Consider the following 25847-nt stretch of genomic DNA (forward strand, 5'->3'; position numbering starts at 1 on the left):
TGTAGGCTCAGCCTGTTCCAGAGGAGATTGTGAAGAAGACCCTTGGAAACAAGGCGACATTTAGCCCGATTGTCACTGTGGAACCAAGAAGGAGGAAATTCCATAAGCCGATCACCATGACCATTCCGGTGCCCCCACCCTCAGGAGAAGGCGTGTCCAACGGGTACAAGGGGGACACCACGCCCAACCTTCGTCTCCTCTGCAGCATTACAGGTTTGGCTTCTTCCCCGGAGCGACACTATGTCTGCCACCGTGACTGTGTGCGGAGGTACAGAGAGTAGGAAACAAGGAATAAGTCATGCATTCAACCTCTTCCATCCTCTCAGTGGAAGAACTCCCACCAGGGACTCCTGGGATATTTAAAACCTCGAGGTTGTTTCCTGATGTTAGTGGGTTAGTCATCAAGCCCTTTTAGTGTTGTTGAGGTGTCATTGACTCAACTCGAGTGCTTAGGGAATTTCTTGGTAACCATGACAGATGTCAGCATCCTTTGGACAAGGGAAATGAGTTGAGTTTTGGGGGGAAGGTCCTCCATAGCTTGAATGGGAAGTATTGAGGATGCCATTGGTGTCACCCAGCTGTGCTCGTCAGTGCCACCCAAGCCCATTTTGTTTTAGGCACCTAGACTCCAGACCTCAAGCCCTAAAGATGGCTCAGCAAGTAAAGGTGCTTACGGGCAAGGCTGACAGCCCGACTTCAATACCCAGAACCCACATGACAAAAGAACTGAGTCTAGCAAGTTCTGACACATACACACACCCACAGAGTCATACGTGTGTGACATATATGCACACACACACACACACACACACACACACACACACACACACACACAAATGCCAAAGGAACTCTAGAATCCAGACTTCAGTTGAACCTTCCTTTGATTTTCCCTGATGAGCCACTGAGCTCAAGTCAAAGACAAGCAAAGTGAGGACTTTCTCATCCTCTTCGATGCCCAGTTCTTCCCCCCCCCCCTCAGGGAAAGTGATTATTTCAGCCAAGGACAGATGAGCGGCTTCCTAAACTTCCTTGATAATTTCCCCACCCCACTTAAAAACAAAACCTATTCAAGAGACTAGGGTGATGGCTCGGTTGCTGAAGCGCCTGCTGCATCTGCGTGATCCCCAGGACCCACTTTTTTGTACCTCCAGCACAGGTGATGGGGGACAAAGGCAGGCAGATCTCGGGGTTCACTGGAGGACCAGCCTAACTGAATCAGTGAGCTCCAGATTCAGTGAGAGACGCTGTTTCCAAAACTAAGGTAGGCAGTGAGGAAAACACCCAGTATCACCCTCTGGCCTATGAACACGTGTTCATGCACCAACACCCTACACTCCACCTCCCCCCCCCACACCCATGCGCACACGCACATCTATACACACCCCCACCCATAAATACCCATACACACACACACACACATATATACATACTACCCCCCCAGCCACACCCCTGAAGTGACAAACTGTGAAGAAGAGACACTTAACAAATGACCCCTTGTGATCCAGACAAAGAGAAAATAATCTATGTATTTGTGAGTTCCGGTGAACTCCCCACTGTCGGGTAAGAGTCTGAAGGAGCACAAAGACAGCCAGTAGCCTTCAGAGCACCACAGAACCACAGAATCGCAGAACGCCCTAGCTGGCCTCTTAGTGGCTGCCGGAAGAGCAGCCAGGTCACGGGCAGTTAGACTGCAGGGAGCTGCTTTATGATAAAGCCACTCTGTCTGTGCCATTCCCAGGGGGCACCTCACCCGCTCAGTGGGAGGACATCACAGGAACCACGCCTCTGACCTTCATAAAGGACTGTGTCTCCTTCACTACCAATGTTTCGGCCAGGTATGAAAGTGAAAGTTCCAGAAGCGCCACGCAATTCATTTTCTCACCACCTTCTGGGGAAGTAAAAAAACGTTGTTGCAAATATAATTAATTACTTTTAAATTTATGGGAGAGGATAGAAGGTCCTTAATTTTTTTTTTTTAGAAAAATTATTGAGGAATAAATTGCTTTTTGCTTGAGAGAGAGTAAATACTTTTGCCGTTTAAATGAGCAATTATACTGCTTGACTTGGGATCTGTTAGACTCTGATTTTTTTCACTGTATTACATAATTTAATTTTTTTTTGATGTTGGGGATAAACATGCTAAAAATTTGGTCTACCAGGAGGTCATATCCCCAGCCCCTGATTTTCTTCACTGTGAGTTCTTTGGGGTTTATTTTGGGAGTTTTGCTATTATTGGGTTTTGCTTTTTCCGTTTTACACATTGTGTCTTGTTTCTCTCAGGTTTTGGCTTGCAGACTGCCACCAGGTTTTAGAAACCGTAGGGCTAGCCTCGCAACTGTACAGAGAGTTGATATGCGTCCCTTACATGGCCAAGTTTGTTGTTTTTGCCAAAACGAATGACCCAGTAGAGTCTTGCCTGCGGTGCTTCTGCATGACGGACGACAGGGTGGACAAGACCCTCGAGCAGCAGGAGAATTTCGAGGAGGTTGCCAGGAGCAAAGACATTGAGGTACGGGGTCACAGGAATGAGTGTCTATTGCATTCTCCAGATACGGGCTTATTTGGGGACCGTAGTGGCACATACTGTACGGAGATATCAAGGATGTTCATGTTTTATTTTAAAACTTTGAAATGGGTTCATCTTCAAATTATTTAAGTGCTTTGAATTCACATCAGGTGGTTAAAACAGAATGTTAATGAATCTATTCTCATTATCTGATAGCCATCTTGAGTGTGTGTGTGTGTGTGTGTGTGTGTGTGTGTGTGTGTATGATCACTTTCCACACACAGGACCACAATTTTCCTTTTCAAACCCAGAGATCGTGTGAGCATGAGCCAGCCAAAAACTGACAGCTCTCTCTCAGTCTATGTAAGGGAATGGCAGGCATTTTCTCTGGCATGTTTAAAGTTGTTGGAAGAGGAAGGTAGTTCTGTTATATTTCTGTCTGTAATGATAGCTGTTAATAGCGGCTGTTGGAGTGCAAGCGCCCTGACATATTCTTAAAGCAAACAACCCCAGAGAAGTCATTTTCTCATCGTGATGTAATTATATCGGTCTTTGAATGTTATTTGACTTGAAAACTCTCAAAATTCTTTTAGGTCAAGTTAACTTTAAATTGCTTATTTCTTTTACTCTGGAAGGTTCTGGAAGGAAAGCCCATATTCGTTGATTGCTATGGAAACCTGGCCCCTCTCACCAAAGGAGCTCAGCAACTTGTTTTTAACTTCTATTCTTTCAAAGAAAACAGATTGCCATTCTCCATCAAGGTAAATCATCTCTAACATCGACTCTGCGATTATTTTAAAGTTCCAAGAGAATAAATGCTCTTTTTTTAATGGCTTATTGGTTTATTTAGTTTGAGTTAACTCACTAAATATGACTTAAGAACAAGGTCAGGTTTTGTTCTTATTCCCCTAGGATGAATTTTCAGGCTAGTAAAGTTTGTTATTGGTAAATGAACATCCATATATTTATTATTTAAATGTAAGGAAAGGGAACCCAGTGTAGTGGTACATACCTTTAATCCCAACACTCGAGGAGGCGGAGGCAGGTGGATCTCTGAGTTTGCCAGCCTGCTGTATAATAGTGAGCTCCAAGCCAAATCTACATTGTAGGACCCTGTCTCAAAATATCCCAAAATATAAAAATTAAATAATTCAAAGGAATATTTATAAAATGAAGCAACCCAATGCAGAATGGACCATATGTAGCATGCGTAGTTAACTTTGGTTTGTGTTTCCATGGGGGTTTGGGCAGACTCCAGTGGTACCACCGCTTGCTGTTCCATGTTTCAAACACTGAAACTTTAAATGAAACTCATAGGAAGACAGATAATGCACATAGCCCAGAATTGCTTATCCCATGAGACAATTAGGTGGCTGTCCTAATGTTTAAACCAGGAACTGAGCCCCTAGTACCTTGCCAGATTTATCCTGGGTTACCATTCTTCCCCTCTCTGAGCTCTCAATAAAACAAAAATCTCACCCTTCCTCAGACAAGAATCTGTCTCTTTATGTAATCATCAATTTCCCAAATTTCTTCTAGGTTAGAGACACCAGCCAAGAGCCCTGCGGCCGTCTGTCTTTCCTGAAAGAGCCGAAGACAACAAAGGGATTACCCCAAACAGCTGTTTGCAACTTAAATATTACTCTACCTGCACATAAAAAGGTATCTTTTAAGACTGGTTTGTTTCCACATTTACCCCCCACCCCAGTCTTGAGGCAATGGGCCCTTGGTATGTAATGAAGGAATGCTTTGTGACACTCTGAAAACCCCTGAAACTCGAGTTGTGTTCGTCTCCGTGTGTAGATGACGTCTTGTTGCTGTGGTGTCCTGTTCTTACCCGTCTGTGTGATGGAGTCCTCTGTGGATTGCTTCCGCTGGTAGTGTGTAGATCGTTAATGCTCCCAAATGACTGTCACATGTTAATTTGCCGTGGATGTGTGGTCCGTGATGCTGTATTGGCTTCTTTTGATTTGCTGTGCTTTCTAAACCAGCTTGCCTTGTGTGCTCCCTACTCAGTCCCTTTTTCATATCCTGACACTCTTTTCCCTGCTGTCCATTATAATATTCCTTGTCTCTGCAATGCATCTTGGGACCAAAAGGAGACAGAGTCAGATCAAGATGATGAGGTAATACGAACCCTTCTGCTTTTATTCTCTCCGAGGTAGACTAGATATTGGATATGTGTGGAAAAAGATTGCGGCGGGCTGAAGTGCGGGAACAGTCTAAATGCTGTTGTACGTCTTAACCTATGCGAGGTGGAGTTAGCTATTTTTCCTTAAAGTGGCTCACTCTTCCCGTGAACATAGGAGTGTGCTTCCGTGTATTCTGCAAAATCAATAAACTAGTTAATGAAAAACCTGGCGTCATTTAAGCATCTTTAAACATGACAGATTGCCATGCATAAACTTATTAAATTTCACAGGTGTGTTTTTACTACCCACTGCCCTCTGGCTACCCACTATGTTGTCAGCACTAGCTCAAGACTCTGGTTATTACATGGAATTGTGTTGTATAATCAACTATGTTTTATGTAATGTAAAGTATTTTCTCACTAACTGCAGATAGACATTTGCCATTCCAGCGACAGAATTTATCTTGGCCATTAAAAAAAAAATTCTTTTTTTAACTTATGTGTATATGTGTTTCTGTGTGGCTGTGTACACATGAATGTAATGCCCCCGGAGGCCAGGAAAGGACCTGAGATCCCCCTGGGAAACTATGAGCATCCTGATGTGGACACTGGGACCTAAACTCGGGTCCTTTGCGAGAGTTCTAACCTCAGGTCCATGTATCCAGCCCTATCTTGGCCATTTTTTAAAGAGTGCCATTGTTCAGTTTTGCAAGAGCTTCCCCTAAGCTGTCACCATGTATCTCTCTGTAAGCTTTGTGATAATTGGATTTTTAAAAACCCACAATCATTGTCAATAGTGAGCCGTCCATGACAATGGCAGTTCGAGTCGCACAGCTGCCAAGGAGGCTCTCCACCTGTCTGTAATCGTATCTCCCCTGTGTACCCACAGTGAATCCGTGGGAGATACTTTCTGTATCATTTTTCCTCAAGTGTATTCACGTAGTGAGTGGATTGTGTGACATGTGTGCTTCCAATATAACGAACTGGAGGGAAATTTGCCACCCAACCTTTCTAGCCCGCCCCCCGCCCCCCGTAGTCTGCTGTGTGGGTGCACTTTTTGCCTGCCACAAATTGAGAGTTGAGGGAAGGGGGTCATAGACCCCTCAAGGGGGAAATAATGCCTGAGGGTGGACAAGACATGTCCCAGCCAAAATGAAATGTTTCAAGGAGTAAAGGTGTCACAGGGAAGGTGGAAATGGTCTCTTCTCTTCTTTTTCAGGCTGAGAAAGCGGACAGACGGCAAAGCTTTGCATCCCTAGCTTTACGTAAGCGCTACAGCTACTTGACTGAGCCTGGCCTGAGTGAGTCTCCTAACACATTCTCTAACCTATGTTGAATTTTTTTTTTTAGAAGAAGAGACATTTTTTCTATACACACTAAATTCTGATGTCTTTTGGGAAACGGATAACCCGAAACAATTGCCTACAGAGTAAATTTCATAACCTTATTATGAAATTTAATGCTCCATACATTGTTGAAGACATAGATACAACAGATACCCAGGGTCATAGCTGAAAATGATTTCTGTTCTTGAAGCTAGTCACTAATTGTTTTTCGTAAACTGTTTTATTTTACTTTGGTAATTGTTAATATGCTCAAGGAGAAGTACCAGGGTTCCTTTAAGTCTCTGCTGAAAAGGGAAGGCGTGTATATTTGTGGTGGCACAGACTAGGTCCCTTTGTCATCTCAGTTCTCTTAATAGAGCTCTTTTCCCTTCGTGAGACTCATACCCTCTTCTGGGGGTAGCACAGTCTATGGGTTTCTCATCCCATCTCTTCTCTCTGCCTTCCATCAAGATCTCGATTCTAGGGCTCTTCTTAGACTGGGCTGGTAAAGTCCTTGGTTCTAGTGGTTGTTTGAGTTTACTCATAACTGGCTTGTAAGGTGGTTGTTTATTTGGTCATGTTCCGTCTTTCTCTGTTGACTACCTTTTCCTCCCTCGTGGTTGTGGTGTTCCCATCCCGTGGTCACCATAGCCCTAGAGTTAGCTCTCACCCCAGCAGCAGCTGTGAGTAGAGAGTACAGTGCCCTGTTTGATCAACACTGGGTCCTGTAACCAGTGGAGAGTAGTAGCTGAAAGAAAATTTAGATGAAAATACTTTGTCATTGATTCCAAGTTTGGAGCTGTCATGGTAAGAGCGATAGTCTTGCTTGCCCCCACCTCTTCTGAGGTCTGTGGGTCAGCACGCATACGACACAAAGCAGGGAACCGCTCCACTATACAGCCCAGTGCATCTGACACTAACTCTGTTAGAAAAGATTTTGTGTTCAGATTCCAAATGTAGAATACAAGAGGAACATAAACAGCAAGCCTACCACGTTCTTGAACATTCCCTCAGACCTGATTTTTTTTCCTCTAGCAGAAGAGTTAGAAATCTCCTCCACAGCTCTATCCCTCAGGAACTGGGTGTCCAGAAGGAATTGTTGTTGTGATAGAACAGGGAACAAATGCCTGTGGCTATTCGGTTTTTCAGTAAATTTATTTGGTGTAACCCTCTGTTGGTTTTCTTTTGAGACCCTCACTGAATAGTTGTTGGGATCCCTAAGGTAACATACTTAGGCTTCAGACAGGCTTGTTGGAGAAACTACTTTAGATCAGAGACGCTATGAGACAGGAGGATTTTCTTTACTGCATCTCCGAGGCATTAGAGAATGCACACACACATTAAAATCTTTAAAAAATATTTTCTTTATTAAACCAAATAATAGAGGCCCTTTCCCAGTTTCTGGTAGTTTAAAAAAAAAAAAACCAACTCTCGAAACACACACTGACCCCAAATCACTGAATCGAAGGACTCACTCAGCCATGTGTCTACAATATGGCCTTTCCTGCAGGTTAAGCAGTAGGATGTTGGTACTAATGGTCAGACTGAGTCATGCCTCTGTGAGGTTGCCTTAGCTCCTCCGCTTCAGTACGGCTGATACACAGCACTAGAAAAGGGCATGTTCGAAATGTCTGCCTTTACATGCCCACTAGGAATGGAAATCCTCACCCTTGTGAGAGTAGCTGCTAACCCGCTGGTAGAACTGGTGTGGCCTGGGCACAGCGCGAGGAAGAGCATAAATGAAGGAGGTCCTCACGCCCTCTACACATCTCATTGACGCTGTAAATGGTTGCCTTTTCGGATCAAGACGGTACTCATCTCTGGTGTGGGACATTGGTTTGCCCTCGGCAGGCATCACTACCCTGTGAGCAGCTGGCTCTGTTTGAGTTATGGAACTAGAGATGGCTAAGCTTGCGTGTGTGTACCCACCTCATGTGTGGGTTTCTGGCCTGCTTTGTGAAGAATGTTGGTATTATTGGACCCATCTTTCCTCGTGGCTGTTGCAGTGTTTGGAAGTTACCAAGAATATGAGGAATATTCTAGAAAGGTACCAGAATCTGTACCTTTGCGTTTGATAAATGTACACTTAAGCCGCTGTAGGTACTTGACATATGGGGTCTTCAAAATATATTTGTGCTTTTTGGATTTTCCCCACGATACCTTTTGAGAGTTAAAAGTAGACCAGATTATGGGGGAGGGGGTCAAGATATAAATTACGTTCTCCTTATAATGAAGCAAGCTCTAGACATGGAGTCCCTTTTGTGGCAGAAATATTTAATAATGTATCACAAAGTTCCTTAAAAATCTCAAAAGGTACCAAGACTTCACCTCTCATGGAAAAAGTGTACTCTTCTTTCCAACTGTTCTTGAGAAAGTTTTTGAACATTATATATACCATGCATAATACTGCTTTGAAACTGTATTTCCTCATTGGCTTGTTGGCCACGATAAATCGCCGCATGATCAAATGTTTTCAGTTGCTTTGCTTGCTCTGGTAACCGTGAACCATATTTTCTGTTTTTCCCCCCTTTGTATGTGTGTATGTACACATGCATCTTAAAAATCATTTCATCTCCCATTTTCCCCCTCATCCGAAGGAATATACTGCATGGAAAAAGCATCGATGCAAACATTCCTCCTCTTTGGTTTAAGTTTTTTGGGTTGACAGCTCTGACTCAGGCAATTTCTTGCTCTTATTGGCTTTTTTTATGGGTGTGAACCATAACCAATCCTGCATGGGAGAAACAGATTTAAAAAATCCGGTGGCTTCAGAGTTTGCACACCAGTTGCCTGTCTTTTACTAGTTATTTTGGACTCTGCATGACAAAGCTTGAGTGGTTTTTCTGAAAAGGAGAGCAAAAAAAAAAAAAAAAAAAGAGTTTCAACTACTGAATGTGTGGATTCACATTTTGAAATGGTTCTAACCAGGTGCAATTTATGGTGGACAAGCTGTAGCAGAGGAAACATTCCAGAGTCTTAAGACACTTTCTGTGGTTGCGCAAAACAGACATATGTATGTATACAGGCAAAACAGAATGGCTGCTGCTATCTGTAACCCAGCACACAAGAAAGTCAATAGGAAGTAAGGAGGCCGTTTTCCATCGTGTTCGTCCTTGTCATTGTCGGTGCTTTGCCTGTGTTCCTCCGTCACACCGTTGGCCTCTGTGGCTGCTGTGCGCTTTCCTTGTATACCATTCCATTCCCGCTCCGTCATCATCTTTGTTTTTTTTAACTTCAGATTCTTCATGTGCGTTCATGTTTATTTTTCCTCTTTTGCTCAAATCGTTCCTTTTTTTTTTTTTTGCCTCTCCCATCCCAAATCATGCAAACAACTGTACTTGCTTCTGCGATATTTCCAAGTTTACTGACCAATTTTTTTTTCTCTGGTCTCTTCTCTGTTTCTCAACCATTTTTGTTGGTTTTTATTTTGTGTTTGATTTTTTCATTTTAAAATTTAAGAAACAGTTGAACGGAGTTCAGGAACAGCAAGATCCCTCCCCACCACTTGCTCATACAAGCCATTCTTTTCTACAAGACCATACCAGTCCTGGACCACAGCTCCAAGCACGGTACCCGGGCCGGCCAAGTCAGGCTTCGCCTCCTTATCCAGCTCTTCCTCTAACACACCATCAGCTTCTCCGTTAAAATCCATATGGTCTGTTTCGACTCCTTCTCCAATCAAATCCACACTAGGCGCATCAACGACATCTTCGGTCAAATCCATTAGTGACGTGGCATCTCCTATTAGATCTTTCCGGACAATGTCTTCGCCAATAAAAACGGTGGCGTCGCCATCTCCCTACAATATCCAGGTTGCCTCTGGTACCCTGGGGAGAGCTCCCACAGTCACCGAGGCCACACCCTTAAAGGGGCTGGCGCCCAACTCGACCTTTTCCTCTCGGACTTCTCCTGTGACGACCGCAGGGTCTCTTTTGGAGAGGTCATCCATTACTATGACACCCCCTGCCTCCCCCAAATCAAACATTACTATGTATTCCTCAAGCTTGCCATTTAAGTCCATTATCACATCCGCAGCGCCACTGACCTCTTCCCCTTTAAAGTCAGTGGTGTCTCCAACTAAGTCGGCAGCTGATGTCCTCTCGCCAGCTAAAGCTACGATGGCCTCATCTCTCCCCTCCCCCTTAAAGCAGACGTCCGGGCACGCAGAGGTAGCGCTAGTCAACGGGTCCGTGTCTCCTCTGAAGTATCCCTCATCTTCAGCTTTAATTAACGGATGCAAAGCCACTGCCACGTTACAGGACAAAATTTCTACAGCCACAAATGCCGCGAGCTCAGTGGCCAGCATGGCCACCGACGCGGTGGAGAAACCGCCCTCTACCATGGCAGCCATGCCCTTTTCCCCACTCAGGTCGTACGTCTCTGCAGTACCCTTGGCTTTTCAGTCTCTGAGAACTTCCTCCGCAAGTGCACTCTACGCCTCCCTCGGGTCTTCAATCTCTGCTACTACCTCATCCGTGACGTCGTCAGTAATCACAGTGCCAGTATACTCGGTCGTCAATGTGTCGTCGGAACCAGCACTGAAGAAACTCCCAGACTCTAATTCGCTCACAAAATCGGCAGCAGCTCTGCTGTCACCCGTTAAAACATTGACTACGGAGACGCGTCCTCAACCCCACTTCGCTCGAACGTCATCCCCCGTTAAGTCATCTCTGTTCCTCACGCCCTCCGCCCTTAAGCTGTCGGCGCCGTCTTCTTTATCTTCCAGTCAGGAGATCTTAAAGGACGTGGCGGAAATGAAGGAGGACCTCATGAGAATGACCGCCATCCTGCAGACGGATGTACCTGAGGAGAAGCCATTCCAACCCGACCTTCCGAAAGAGGGGAGGATAGATGACGAAGAGCCTTTCAAAATCGTCGAGAAGGTGAAGGAAGACTTGGTGAAAGTCAGTGAGATCCTAAAAAAGGATGTATGCGTCGACAGCAAAGGGCCACCCAAATCCCCAAAGAGTGACAAAGGACATTCTCCAGAGGATGACTGGATCGAGTTTAGTTCCGAGGAACTACAAGAAGCCAGGCGGGCCGCGGCCAGCCACACCCCACCTCTGCCTGAGAAAGTGCACGGGAAAGCCAACTTGACGAGAGTCATTGACTACCTGACCAATGACATTGGGAGCAGTTCACTGACCAACTTAAAGTACAAGTTTGAAGATGCCAAGAAGGACGGAGAGGAGAGACAGAAAAGGATTTTAAAGCCAGCCATGGCCTTGCAGGAACACAAACTCAAAATGCCGCCAGCCTCCATGAGGCCTTCCACCTCCGAGAAGGAATTGTGCAAGATGGCTGACTCGTTTTTTGGCTCCGATGCCATCTTAGAATCTCCTGATGACTTTTCTCAACATGACCAAGATAAAAGTCCCTTGTCCGACAGCGGCTTTGAAACCAGGAGTGAGAAAACACCATCAGCCCCACAAAGTGCCGAAAGCACGGGCCCTAAGCCGCTTTTCCACGAAGTCCCCATCCCTCCCGTCATCACAGAGACAAGGACTGAAGTGGTCCATGTGATTAGGAGCTATGAACCCTCTACTGGGGAGATCCCCCAGTCCCAGCCAGAGGACCCCGTGTCTCCCAAACCTTCGCCTACATTTATGGAGTTGGAGCCAAAGCCTACCACCTCTAGCATTAAGGAAAAAGTCAAAGCATTTCAAATGAAAGCCAGTAGCGAGGAAGAGGACCATAGTCGGGTTTTAAGTAAAGGCATGCGTGTCAAAGAAGAGACTCATATCACCACGACCACCAGGATGGTGTATCACTCCCCTCCGGGCAGTGAATGTACCTCAGAACGAATTGAGGAAACCATGTCAGTCCACGACATTATGAAAGCCTTCCAGTCCGGGCGAGACCCTTCCAAAGAGCTGGCAGGGCTGTTTGAACACAAGTCGGCCATGTCTCCAGACGTTCCCAAGTCTGCTGCTGAGATCTCAGCCCAGCACGCAGAGAAGGACAGCCAAATGAAACCCAAACTGGAGCGTATAATAGAAGTCCACATCGAAAAAGGTAACCAAGCCGAACCCACTGGAGTCATTATTAGAGAGACCAAAAAGCATCCAGAGAAGGAAGTATCTGTGTGTCAGAAAGACTTGTCCCGGGGAAGTATTAACTTAAAAGATTTTCTGCCAGAGAAACACGATGCTTTCCCTTGCCCCGAGGAGCAGGGTCCACAAGACGATGAAGAACTTGCAGCTGAAGAGTCCTTGCCTTCTTATCTGGAATCTTCCAGAGTAAATACTCCAGTGTCCCAAGAAGAAGATAGCCGCCCTAGTTCCGCACAGCTCCTGTCCGATGAGTCGTATAAAACACTGAAGCTTTTGAGTCAGCACTCCGTAGAATACCATGATGACGAGCTGTCAGACCTAAGAGGGGAGTCGTACAGGTTTGCTGAGAAAATGCTTCTGTCAGAGAAGCTAGATGTTTCTCACTCTGATACCGAGGAATCGGTGACAGACCCTGCAGGACCCCCTAGCTCAGAGTTACAGAGGTCTGATAAGCGCTCCAGAGATAAAGTAGCCACTGCCCCTAAAAAAGAAATCCTCTCCAAAATCTATAAAGATGTGTCCGAAAATGGGGTAGGGAGAGTGTCTAAAGACGAGCATTTTGATAAAATGACAGTGTTGCACTATGCGGGTAATGTCAGTGGTCCAAAACATGCCGTGTGGATGCACTTGTCCGAGGACAGACTAGAGAGAGGTAGAGAGAAGTTGATATATGAAGATAGGGTGGACAGGACCGTGAAGGAGGCCGAAGAGAAACTGACTGAGGTGTCACAGTTTTTTCGTGACAAAACCGAGAAACTAAACGATGAACTGCAGTCCCCGGAGAAAAAGCCACGCCCCCAAAATGGCAAGGAATACTCTTCCCAGAGTTCTACCAGCAGTAGTCCCGAGAAAGTGTTAACAGAGCTATTGGCATCCAATGACGAGTGGGTTAAGGCCAGGCAGCGTGGCCCAGACGGACGAGGTGTCCCTCAGGCTGAGGAAAGGAAGACATCCAGTGGCTCCAGCAGCCCAGAGAAGAGGGTCCCTTCCCAACAGAGTGAGGATGGCCAGCCTACAGAGGAAGCCAAAAGAACTGTCCATGCTCAGAGCCGAGGACCAGAGGGGCCCCAGTCCAGATTTCAGCTCAAGCAATCTAAACTCAGTCCCATTCGATTAAAATTTGAACAAGGCACACGCGCAAAAAGTAAGGACCCTTCTCAAGAAGAGAAAAATCTGGACGGCCCATCTCGAATCCCAGTTAAGAAAACTCTAGAAAACAAGCCGCCCACACACCCAGGTTTGGCTAGAGAAAAACAGCAGAAGGCTGTAGACCCCTCCGAGGAGAGAGTGCCAGTGCAAAATGATGTCACAATATTCAAAACTGAGCATGCCAAAAGCAACGACACAGTTGTGCACGAACCTGGCTCCGATGATGCCAAAAGACACAGAACTGAGGTGTTAAGTAAGGCAATGCCCGACTTCTTCCCCGAGCAGCAGGCTGAAGAAGACTCAGCCTGTCCCATGACATCAGACCTAGCGACCAAGGGACCTTGGGACAAAAAGGTCTTTAGAACATGGGAAAGTTCTGGGGCCAATAACAATAAGGCTCAGAAAGAGAAACTTTCGCATGTGCTTGTTCACGATACCAGAGAGAGTCATGCCGCTCGCCCGGGGGAGAGCGAGAATGCCGACCCAAGGAATGAATTTATGTGTGTGACTGAGAGAGAACACAAATTGTTAACGAACGGCTCTCTCTCAGAAATTAAGGAAATGAGTGTAAAATCTCCCTCCAAGAAAGTGTTATACAGGGAGTATATTGTTAAAGAAGGGGACCGTCCCGGCGGCGCTCCCGACCATCCTCCCAGGAGAAGCGAGAGCTCATTGGTCTCTCACATCCCCATCAGGGTCGCAGACGAGAGAAAGATGCCATCTTCTAACATGCCTGATGGGTTTTGTGAGCAGTCAACATTTCCAAAACACGAACTCTCCCAAAAAGTGTCCCGGTCAAGTATGAGCAAAGAGATAGTTGAAAGCCAGCACTTTAATTCTGTAGAGGATGAAAAAGTTACCTATTCCGAGATCAGCAAAGTTTCCAAACAGAGTTATGTAGGCCTCTGCCCAGCTCTCGATGAAACCGAGACCTCTCCCACCAGATCTCCCGACTCGTTAGAGTTTAGCCCGGGAAAGGACTCTCCCTCTAGTGATGTGTTCGACCACGGTTCCATGGAGGGGTTGGAGAAGCTTGCTCCGCTAGCTCAGACAGAGGGAGGGAAGGAGATCAAAACCCTACCTGTTTATGTTAGCTTCGTCCAAGTGGGGAAACAGTACGAGAAGGAGCTCCAGCAAGGAGGGGTTAAAAAAATCATAAGTCAGGAATGTAAGACGGTGCAGGAAGCCAGGGGAACCTTCTATACAACCAGACAGCAAAAGCAGCCTCCTTCTCCCCAGGGCAGTCCAGAAGATGATACTCTAGAGCAAGTGTCCTTTCTAGACAGCTCTGGGAAGAGCCCTTTGACCCCAGAAACCCCCAGCTCAGAGGAAGTGAGTTACGAGTTCACATCTAAGACGCCAGACTCCTTCTTAGCTTTTATACCAGGTCAACCCAGCCCGATCCCCGAGGTTTCTGAGGAGTCGGAGTCAGAGGAGCCCAAGTCAGCCCCCCTAAAGCAGGTGGCCATGGAACGGGAAACAGAGCGTGATGTGAGCAAAGACTCTACCCCAAGACCCAAATGTAACCGGGTCGCCTATATTGAGTTCCCCCCTCCTCCCCCTCTGGATGCCGACCAGATGGAATCAGATAAGAAACATCAGTATCTCCCTGAAAGGGAGGTTGACATGATTGAGGTCAACCTTCAGGATGAGGGTGACAAGTACCAGCTGGCTGAACCCGTCATCCGAGTGCAGCCCCCATCACCGGTTCCTCCCGGCGCTGAAGCCAGCGACTCCAGTGATGATGAGTCCATGTACCGACCGGTGCCGGTTAAAAAATACACCTTCAAGTTAAAGGAAGTTGACGAAGGACAGAAAGACATGGCCAAATCCAAAACGGCTGCCACGAAGGCTTCCAGCCAGAAAGAGGTGGAGACTAACGGGAGGGAGAACGAGTCTGGCCTTGACTCGCCTCAGAACGAAACAGCTCAGAATGGAAACAATGACCAGTCTGTCACTGAGTGTTCCATCGCAACCACAGCTGAGTTTTCCCATGACACGGATGCCACCGAGATCGACTCTCTGGATGGCTATGACCTGCAAGATGAGGACGATGGCCTAACAGAGAGTGACTCTAAACTCCCCAGTCAGACCCTGGATACCAAGAAGGACATCTGGACAGAGGGCATCCTGAAGCCGGCCGACCGCTCTTTCAGTCAGAGTAAACTGGAAGTTATTGAGGAGGAGGGGAAAGTGGGGCTGGATGAAGAGAAGCCATCATCTTCCAAAAGCTCTTCCTCTGACCAAACCCCAGAGAAGACAGATCCCAAGTCAGGGGCCCAGTTTTTCACCCTGGAAGGGAGACATCCAGACAGATCTGTGTTTCCTGATACTTACTTCAGTTACAAAGTTGATGAAGAATTCGCCACTCCTTTTAAAACGGTAGCGACCAAAGGTCTAGATTTTGACCCTTGGCCCAATAACCGAGGGGACAATGAAGTTTTTGACAGTAAATCTCGGGAAGATGACACTAAGCCATTTGGCCTGGCGGTGGACGACCAATCTCCGGCAACCACCCCTGACACAACGCCAGCCAGAACACCAACTGATGAAAGTACCCCAACTAGTGAGCCTAACCCCTTCCCATTTCATGAAGGAAAAATGTTTGAGATGACCCGCAGTGGTGCAATTGACATGAGCAAGAGAGATTTTGTGGAAGAGAGGCTCCAATTTTTCCAGATTGGTGAGCATACTCCTGAAGGGAAGTCAGGGGCCCAGGGGGAAGGGGATAGCAGTGTGGTCACTGACACCCCACAGCCACAGTCAGGGGACACCTCGGTAGACACCAATCTAGAAAGAGATGTAGAGGCACCTACAGTCGAATCGACCAACGGAGAGTGTCAGGAAGGCACAGCCTGTAGTGGGTCTCTGGAGAAGTCAGCCGCCGCCACTAACACCTCAAAAGCTGACCCCAAGTCACGCACGCCTATAAAAATGGGAATTTCTGCATCTACCATGACCATGAAGAAAGAAGGCTCTGGAGAAGTGACAGATAAGCTAGAGGCTGTGGTGACCAATTGTCAGGGGTTAGAAAACGAAACGATGGCAGTTATCTCAAGTGCACCCGATAGCCAGGTGGGCGATAGGCCCCAAGAGAAACACGATTTCCAAAAAGATAACTTCAATAACAACAATAACCTGGATTCTTCCACTGTGCAGACAGATAACACCACAAATCACGTAGTTCTGACAGGACGGGCTGCCTGTCCCACTCGTACCACAGAGAAAGCTAATCCAGTCAAAGTCTCAGGAAAGAGTCCAGGGATCCAAGGACACTGCACCAGAGATTCGCGGAAGGAGCCAGTAGGGGCTAGGCGGAAATCCAAGCTTCCCATAAAGGCCACTGCACCAAAAGATGTCTTCCTGCTAAACCATAAGCCAGACAGTAAAGCAGGTAAACCGAGGCAGGTTGGTCCATCTGAAAAAAACAAAACCCTTCCTCCTTCTTCATGTGTAGATGTCAAGTCCCGAATTCCAGTCAAAAACACACACAGGGAGAACCTAGTTTCAGTCAGAAAAGCATGTGCCACACAAAAGCGAGGGCAGCCAGAGAAAGACAAGGCCAAACCGCCTCCATCCAAGTTGCCAGTAAAGGTAAGATCCACCTGTGTCACCGCCACCACCGCCACCACCACCACCACCAACACCACCACCACCACCACCGTTAAAGTTAGAGAAAGTCAGCATAAGGCGGTATGTAAACATCCCATTGAATATTTTAAGGGAATTAGTGGTGAGACCCTAAAACTTGTGGACCGCCTCACTGAAGAGGACAAAAAGATGCAGTCGGAGTTGTCCGATGAGGAAGAGAGTACCTCAAGAACCACGTCGTTGTCCGAGACTTCCCGGGGTGGCCAGTCTTCAGTTACCACGAAGTCCGCTAGAGATAAGAGAACAGAGGCAACACCTTTAAAATCAAAGAGTGGAAAGGCCGGCAGTAGGAGGACTGGTGAGAATGGAGGCAGTCAGGTTTCTTGAGCGCTCTTTGCTCACGACCTGGAGAAACAGCATAGTCCGTAAACACTTTCCAACTCGTAGACCCTAGTGCATGACCTGTCGTGATTGCTTGTGGAGTGGTTTAACCGTAGCTTCTCATTCTGTCATTGTCATCTGTGTGTGCTGTCCTAGATGCTCTATCCTCTCTCTCAACCCAGCTACACCGTAGAGAGCTAGGGAAGCATGCGACACTGGTGTCACTCAAGAGATGTGAGCGAGTTTCTTTCCTGACGTGCTCGTGGGTATGACTCTGTCAGAGCCAAGGCACTGATGTCCAGATTCCATCAATGGTTGTGGCCACCAACGCGACTCTGTGACCGTTGTGAAGTGGCCGACTCGCCAGCATGTTCAATCTCATTACATTCCGAGCATCCATGTAATCTGGCATTTGGCCTGGTGCGGGTGACAGACAAAAATTTTTGTCTAGGTGTTTGTGTAGGTGACTAGGACACATCTAAGTACACAGTGTTAGTGTCAGTCTCTGTAAAAAAAAAAAAAAATCTGAGTGCTGCGAAAAGCAATTTTCCAGTGTCGTGTCTTCCTTGGCGATTGTTTTAATTGAGAAATTGTAAATCGTAGGTCCACAGAGTCCTTGTGAGCGGACAGATATCAGGATGGCAATAGTAGCCGATCACCTGGGACTTAGTTGGACAGGTAAGTATAAGCGCTCCTGAACGAAGCAGGTATCCTTCCCCAGTGTCCTTGTCTTCATCATGCGCAGATCATCTTCCTGATCCTCCTGTGCATCTTTAAATACACAAACAAGCAGCCCGTAAAATGTTATTCATAATTCTACCTACGCTGATAATTACTGACAGCAACTGCACACCTTTAAGTTTGGGGGTTTGGTTTTTTTTTCTGTATATAAACAAAGTTAGGTCTTATTTTAAACTCTTTTCACACTGCTGTTTCTATAAGAGAGTAGCCTTGTATCTGAGGGCACAGGCCTTAGGAGCCTAAAAGAAGACCCAGCTGAGGCTAGAACTACATAATTAACATGACCCATGTTGTTAAAACAGCGCTCTTAGTCAACAGTTCAATCACCCGTGCCCTTGTGTAACCAGGTGTAGACAGGCGCGCCTTAGCCTTCCAGAATTGCAGTATTTACCCAATTGCTGTGCCTCTCTTAGACTGTTGCTTTTCAATGAACTTACTGTTATGCCTTAGGATTAGTTTAATTGAAAAAAATTGACAATAAAGAACAAAAAAAACATTTTTAATATTTCTATGGCCAAGAAAAAGGAACGAAAGCTTTATTCCTAAGTTAACTTTTGGAAAAGGATGCAAGTAAATAGATGTGGTTCCCAAAGGTACTTGAGCCCTCTGGAACCATTTACAGTCAGGGTGATGGGAAGGAAATAGCCAGTTTGGTTTTACATCAGTAAAGTCAAATGTGGGGCTGTGTCACCCAAACAATTTAGTTTGATAGTGTTGATCTTAACAAACCTCCCCATATCCTGACTCCTTCACATCTAAGAGATTTGATGTTTCCTAGGTTGAATATTCATTTTAAACTACACATCTAAAGACTTTGGACACTCCTTGAAAATACACTGGAATGCTGGAGCAAATGCTCGATTTATTTTATGACTGTAGACCAAACATAACTAAACTGGTAAAAGAGATAAATGTTAATTATCATCTCTCTGCAGTCATATATCTGCTACCACAGCCATTCTCCTGCCATACCATTATCTGGTGTTAGAGAGAGGAAGGTGAAACTAGACCATGGGGAACAAATTCATCTACATGTGCCCTTTGCATGCCTCAGCCCCACCTCCGAGCCCTCCTTACCTGGTGTCTAGTCTCTACTCTAGACGAGCTGCACATGGCCAGAGGCTTCCCGGAACTCTGGTATGCTCAGTGTCTGGGTGATCTTCAAACATTGAGAGGAATTAATTGTGTTATACATGTACATATAGTTTCCTCCAAAGTCCTTCTTAACACCAATTCCACTTTAACATAGGTTATTTACCTGAAAAATACACAGAACATATGTTAATTTTTGCATTATTACTGAATAACCAGATTTTCTTTCTCTTTTTTTTAACATGGGCAATCCTTAGTTTCCCAGAGTAAATTTTTGGAGATGTGGCACAGAAGATGACCCAGCTGAACTGGGAACAGAGCTCAGTGGCCTGGCCTACTCAAAACCTCATTTCATCCCTAGGACCAGAACAGACGAAATAAAATCAAGTCCTCCAGCTCTGAGTTCTTCAGGGTCAATGTGCCTTTCCCCAGTCTCCCAGGCAAATAAATAATGTTTGTTCTTAAGGACTTCCTGGGTAGTAGGACTCCTGTCACCTAAAATGTACACAGATGGAGGAATTAAAACTGGAATTAACTTCTTTAATTAGAACTACCATGTGATCAATGAAGACTATTAGAAAAATTTCAATATTTAAGCAAACAAAATATAAGTGTGTCTCTTGAAACCATTGCTAATAAGTTTTGATTAAGATAATCTTGTTTTGTTTGCAACTAATACAAATTTTGAGTCTCCGACAATTAATATTTGCTGGTCTTGGCTTTCATTGGTAATGCTCTATACATGTGATGGTATTTTTTCCTAACTTCTATGCTTAAGGTTCATGACGTGAATTTAAATTAAGCTCTAGTTGCTGTTAAATGGAACAACAAAAGAAAGTGTCTGCACACACATGTATTAAGGCTAAATTTTGTGCTGAGGTGAACTGGTTTCGCTTATAGAAACACTGTTTTGCTTGATATACTTGTAACTGTCCACCATGATCACAAGACTAAAAACTCAGTATCTCATCAGCAAACTTCCTCCTTTTGTTCAACAAGAGGACAGTTGTCAAGTTTCCAGTAGTTCCAGTCTACAGTGACCACTCCTGGGTGCGAAACATTTTATAAGCCCCTGCGTGCCACAGGATAGAGTTCTAGCAGTACACTTAATCAAACGTGAGGACTTCTTGAATTTCTGAGTTCATTTTGCCAAGTTTCTAGAAAATGCTTGACAGGAGTAGAATCTTGGCCAATTGTTTTCCCGTGGAAGCAATTCTTCGTGTTTCTTACTTGATACGTACTTTTTAAAGAGATGTGATGGCAAGATGTCTCCTTTCCCAAGGTCTCCATTCATATTGAGTTCATTTGATTCTCTCTCTCCTTCTACCACATGGGGCCCAGGAGCTGAACTCAGGTCATCAGGCTTGGCATCAGGAGCCTTCACATGCCAAGCCATATTGATGGTTCACGTTGAGTTCATCTTAATCTCTGCAGAGACACCTCTGTGTTTGCAAGATTGAGTATGTACTTGGACACAGCACTTCCTCTTATTTTTTCCCACACATGGCTGTGTATCGCATGCACGCTTTTCCCTGGACCTCCTGAGGAAACCCACAGGCTTTGTCACTTCATTAGAAATGAAGAATAAGAGGTGTACTACAACAGCTCCCTCAGAGCAACCCTTTTGCTGTCTGTGTATGGCCAGGGGTGGTATGCTCCTCCCTGTCTTGTGTGCAATTGTTCATTCTGCAGAGATACGCCCAATCAAAAGAAACCAGCAGCGTCCTCTCTTTAAATCCCAAGAATCTTTAAAAATGATCCCAGCACTCAGGAGGCAGAGGCAGGTGATCTCTGTGAGTTTAAGTCCAGCCTGGTCTGGTCTACAGAATGGCAGCCAAGGCTACATACACACATACACACACACACACACACACACACACACACACACACACACGATTTCTAATGAAAATTTGATTGTAAGTAATTAGCCAAAAAAAAAAAAAGTCTGGCCACAGGCTGCTGCCTGTAAAATCAAGCACCAGAGTACCCAACTCTAAACAAAGAGCTTTTCTTTACTATTCATTTTCTTTTTCTGGTGGTTTTGTTTGTTGGTTGGTTTTTTTGTTTTGTTTTGTTTCTTTGGAGTGGGGTGTTGGGAGTTGAACATGACTTTGATAAAGTGTGTGCACAGTAAAATATACCCTCCCTAACTCTCTCTCTCTTCACAGAGCTGGCAAGGGAACTGAATTTTTCAGTGGACGAAATCAATCAGATACGTGTGGAAAATCCCAATTCTTTAATTTCTCAAAGCTTCATGCTCTTAAAAAAGTGGGTTACCAGAGACGGAAAGAATGCCACAAGTATGCTTCAAATTATTTAATTTTTTCAAAACCCCACAGGGTCAGTAAGCTTAGATAAATCTGCTGTTGGGCTCATTCCAGGATTTTCAGTGTTCTGTAATTTTAGGTAGCAAGGAGGAGGAGTTAGCGAGAGTCTAGAGTGGAAATTGTTTAGTTAAGTGCTGTTGTCCTAGAATCCTCTGTTTAAGCTTTCGGGAAAGCAAGAAGCAGGAAATAGTGTGCACTTTGTTTGGCCTTCTTCCCATGTGTCTGCTAAAACTGGGAGAAAAATATTAACTCTCTTGTCACAGGATGGTCATCAAAACGTTTTGTAATTATGGCTCCATCCAGGGGCAGGTGTGGAGGGTAGTACAGAGAGGAATGGGCTTACAACTAGGGGAGCCAGCAAGCTGTATCCAGTCTAGGGCAGCAGAGAATCCTCTGCTACCATTAGATTTGGGTGGATGGTGGCAATGAGTCCAAAACACCCAGTACCCACCCACTATGATGTGGGGTAAATTACTTAGGATCTGCCCGGTCACGGCCTGACCTTGGTAGTTGATTAAAACGTAAAGCATTGAATATTAGAATGAGGTGAGTCCAGGGAACTTGAAGCTGTGTTAGGCCCGTTAGCGGGGTACAGGTGTTTGAAGACCTTCTGTCCTGTCCTGCTGGGATGCGTACCGTGACCTCCATAGACAGCGTTAAAGTAGGGCTCTTCCCTGGGGCAGCCAGCATTCTGGGCAGGGATCTAGCAGAGCTACAGCGGGGAGCTGAAATGTGAACAGAGCTGCAGAAGCCATGCTTTGGTTGGATGTTGTGTAAACTTGCGGGAAATGATGCCACTGGGTTCTCAACCTTTTTTCTCTCCTTTTCAGCTGATGCCTTAACTTCGGTCTTGACCAAAATTAACCGAATAGACATAGTGACCCTGCTAGAAGGACCGATTTTTGATTACGGGAATATTTCAGGCACCAGAAGCTTTGCAGATGAAAACAATGTTTTCCATGACCCAGTCGATGGTAATTGCATTTAGTGTTCATATTTGATCGTTTGGTAGAACTATGAACGTGCTGCCGGTCGAGGCAGCCGCTCACCGCTGCGCGCGCCGTGATCTGCTTGACATCTCGTGTTCCCGCCATTTTGGCCCTGCCAGAGTCTACAAACGAGCGTTCTAATACCAGAGCAGGCTCAGCAGATGTCTCTCTGCGAGGCAGAGGATGCCCTGTGAGAGTGCATGAGCTGAAAGCCGCGACTCCTAGCCTTCTGTGCACCCCGAAAGGACGAAAACGTAATGCCTAAAAAATGCAATGCCTTGGCATTTAAAATTAACCACTCTTTCAAACGGAAAAACTCGTGAACGCTTTCCATTTATAAGTGAAATAAAACTGTGAGCCCAGGTTTAGCCAAGGAGGTGATATGCTGAGCCCAGTTGGCACTAAACATTGGCTAAACAAACACTGGGTAAAGAGTGAATCACTGCCGTGGGACCAAGCATGTAGAAGGGCACCCGAGGAGTCTCCCATCATCTCAGGTGGTTTAGTTAGTTAGCATTATATTAGCCTGCATTCTGCCAGCAATTCTTGGGGTGGAGAGCAGGCAATATTTGGTGTGTTGTACGTAAAAGACAACAGTCTTTCTAATTCAGTGAACACACACACACTCACAAATCAGTGGTGACCTTTAGGTTTAGCTTAATCTACCAGCCCCCTCCCCCATTCATTAATCATTCCCTCTCATCAGAATGTCAGGAAAAACATAACAGACAGCCATGCTTTTGAAGCTATTCCTGTCTCACTTCGCAGGTGGGACTCTGTCCCCATAGTGACTGATGAATGGAAAATAACAGTACGGCATGGACCAGAGCAGTCAGGGATATTGTCCTGTTGATTCAAGGGCCAAGAAATAAGGTCCTGGTCTTTTTCCGTGTTTAACTGGCAAACTTGGACTCTCTAGAGCCAGGAACTTTCAAAGTTCTGTACGTGTCCCATTGGGAAAGGTTGCAGAGACTTAGACAGTGCCTCTTTACTAAGTGTGTCTGTCACCCACGGAGCACCGATACACTGGCTCCCTGGGACACACGCGCTGTGGTTCACCTTGTCTTAGGCGGGCGGCTGTAGGTCAATAAACTCCTTTTTGTACTCGATCACTAGAGCAAACTAAGAATGACTGGCAAGTTACAGCTATAGCTTCCTCTACTCTTTATTGGGAAAAGAAATCAAGTGTGGTATCCTTGGTTCATTTTGTTTTAACACTGTCAAGTTTGAATGTCATTAAAATAAGCTCACCAGGGCATTTTGTTATTGTATCTCAATATCATGGAGTTCTTTTTATGAAAATTTCTCAAGAAAATTTAGGCATGAAATAAGTTCACTAATGCAAACGATAAATCATTTCTTAGCCAGATTTTAACAAGAGGCTCACGTTTATAGGTGGCTGCAACCAACGAGTGTCCACTAACCTATAGCAGTCGCAACCTGCAACAGCTGTTTGCCTTGAACGAAAGGGAAAAATCGGTCTTTGGCTTTGCAGACCGGTGACTAGAGAAAATGCATTGCTGCTTTAAAAAAAAAAAATGTCTCCCCCCTCTTTGTTGAGCTTTTGGGAAACACCCTTTCCTCACCAGGACCAGACCCTTATTGACTTTCTCACTGCCGGGGCAAGAAATTCTTCCTCTTCCATAGATTGCTTAGAACCAGGGGTTAGCCCCCTCCTCCCGTCTGAGCAGGCTGCCACAGCACGGTTCCAAGTCCCTAAGCTCTCCTCCCATCTCCACTGTGTGTCATTTTATTTTCTCTTTTACCTCATGATTCTAAGCAGATTCCTATCACCCGCTTCACCAAGACCTCCGTACACACCATAACTCTCTCATCTCTGTGACTTAAGGCACCTGATAACACGGGGAGTCTTTTGTCTTGTCTAACATCTTTCTAAACTATTTTAGCCAGTGCTCCCATTGCTGTAGAAATCCATCATTTCTTTCCATTATGTACATCCATTCCTTTATTTTCTCCCATAAATTCCATGTAAGAATTAGAGTTGAATTTTGTTTTTAACCTAAGCAAGAGGGAACTGATTACAGAATTGGCTTCTTGCAGCTTGCTGTACTAAGTCTACCATAGCATAGGTTTTTGCATGCTGTGTTAGCCGTGAGCCACAGATCTTCTACATATGACAACTAACTTTATATTGAGTTAATTTCCTCTGCATAGTTATGCTACTGTATTAAAATTGATAAAGTGCTGTTATTTTATTTCATTAAATCACATGTAACTAAAACCATGAAATTGTGTACCTTCTTCTGTAACCCATCATGCATTGTCATACCTGATATAATTTGAGTCATCTCATGTGTTTGTGTCCAATGTGTTCTGGCGCATTCCGGTTCAGTCCAAATGTACTGTCTTCCATAGGTCACCCTTCCCTTCAAGTGGAGCTGGAGACCCCCATGGGGTTGTACTGCACACCACCCGCCCCTTTCCAGCAAGATGACCATTTTAGTGATATCTCTAGCATAGAGTCTCCCTTTAGAACCCCCAGTAGACTGAGTGACGGGCTAACGCCTTCCCAGGGAATCCTAGAACATTCAGCAGGTGAACCTCCAGTGGTAACGGCAGAAGACACGTCCTTAGAAGACAGCAAGCTGGAAGACTCAGTAGCTGTAACAGAAATGGCCGGCCCATGGGATGTAGACGAGAGCCAGCTGAAGGACGTATGTCTGAGTGAGTGTCCCCGGTACCTCGGAAGTTTGGCTGGGGTCCCAAAAGATGGTACGCTGGCAGAACCGCTGAAACCACAGGCTAGAAAAGTAGGCCTAAGCTCTGAAGAGCAGGAGAAAGGAACATCTGGTCCTGGTGAGGAGATGGTGGACGAAAAGCTCAAATCTCTGTTTGAGGACATTCAACTTGAAGAAGGAGTAGAGCCTGAGGAGATGACAGAAGAAAAGGTGCAGGCTATTCTTAATCGTGTTGAACAAGCAGAACTGGCAATGTCTTCACTTGCAGGTTGGCAGAACGAGACGTCGAGTGGAAGCCTAGAGTCCCCGGCCCAAGCCCGAAGAATAACTGGTGGGTTACTAGACCGCCTGGACGACAGGTATGGCCGTGTCTCTGGAATACACGTGACAAGCGGGTGTGCTGTCCGTACTTTGTTTCAAACAGGTGCTTTTTATGGCAGTGACTCCTTTACTAAATGATTAGACCCAGTCCAGGATATACCTTCCTTTAAAACCAGCTTCAGCATGTTAGAATCCCCAGAGAAAGGTGGATTCTTTAAGTAAGAAGCAAAGTTACTTCCATGCCAAATATCTAGATGGTGGCTTAATTAAAGACACTTTGCTGGTTTCTTACACTAGTCTGTCTGCAAAGCCAGCAGTTGTTTGTTGAAGTCATTTCAGAAGTGAGAGCCCAGATCTTTTAGGACTATCACTGTTCATCTCGTTTCATCGCTACAGACAAAATGTGGTGATACAAGATATTAGACGTTAAAAACTTGACAAATCCTGCCACCTAGCAAGAATCCCCGGGGAAATTCTGCAATACAGAGGTGCGCTACAGCAGCAGTGCATAAACAAGCCAGATGTGCATGGCTCTGCACTTA

At 45.6% G+C, this 25847-nt stretch overlaps 1 protein-coding gene across 1 annotated transcript in view; it reads left to right on the plus strand.

The window, feature by feature from the left end:
* The window catches only part of Ank3 (ankyrin 3), a 299577-nt gene that overhangs the window by 248808 nt on the left and 24922 nt on the right, over positions 1-25847 (plus strand). The window contains exons 29-40 of the mRNA XM_026785393.1: positions 6-213; positions 1739-1835; positions 2281-2509; positions 3142-3267; positions 4046-4168; positions 4606-4632; positions 5857-5938; positions 9428-17113; positions 17740-17814; positions 21138-21269; positions 22127-22270; positions 25253-25343. Coding sequence (XP_026641194.1) covers positions 6-213; positions 1739-1835; positions 2281-2509; positions 3142-3267; positions 4046-4168; positions 4606-4632; positions 5857-5938; positions 9428-17113; positions 17740-17814; positions 21138-21269; positions 22127-22270; positions 25253-25343 — 9020 coding nt within the window. The remainder of the gene's footprint in view (positions 1-5; positions 214-1738; positions 1836-2280; positions 2510-3141; positions 3268-4045; positions 4169-4605; positions 4633-5856; positions 5939-9427; positions 17114-17739; positions 17815-21137; positions 21270-22126; positions 22271-25252; positions 25344-25847) is intronic.

Source organism: Microtus ochrogaster, linkage group LG2 (genome assembly GCF_000317375.1).
Source record: "Microtus ochrogaster isolate Prairie Vole_2 linkage group LG2, MicOch1.0, whole genome shotgun sequence".
Classification (NCBI taxonomy): Eukaryota; Metazoa; Chordata; class Mammalia; order Rodentia; family Cricetidae; genus Microtus; species Microtus ochrogaster.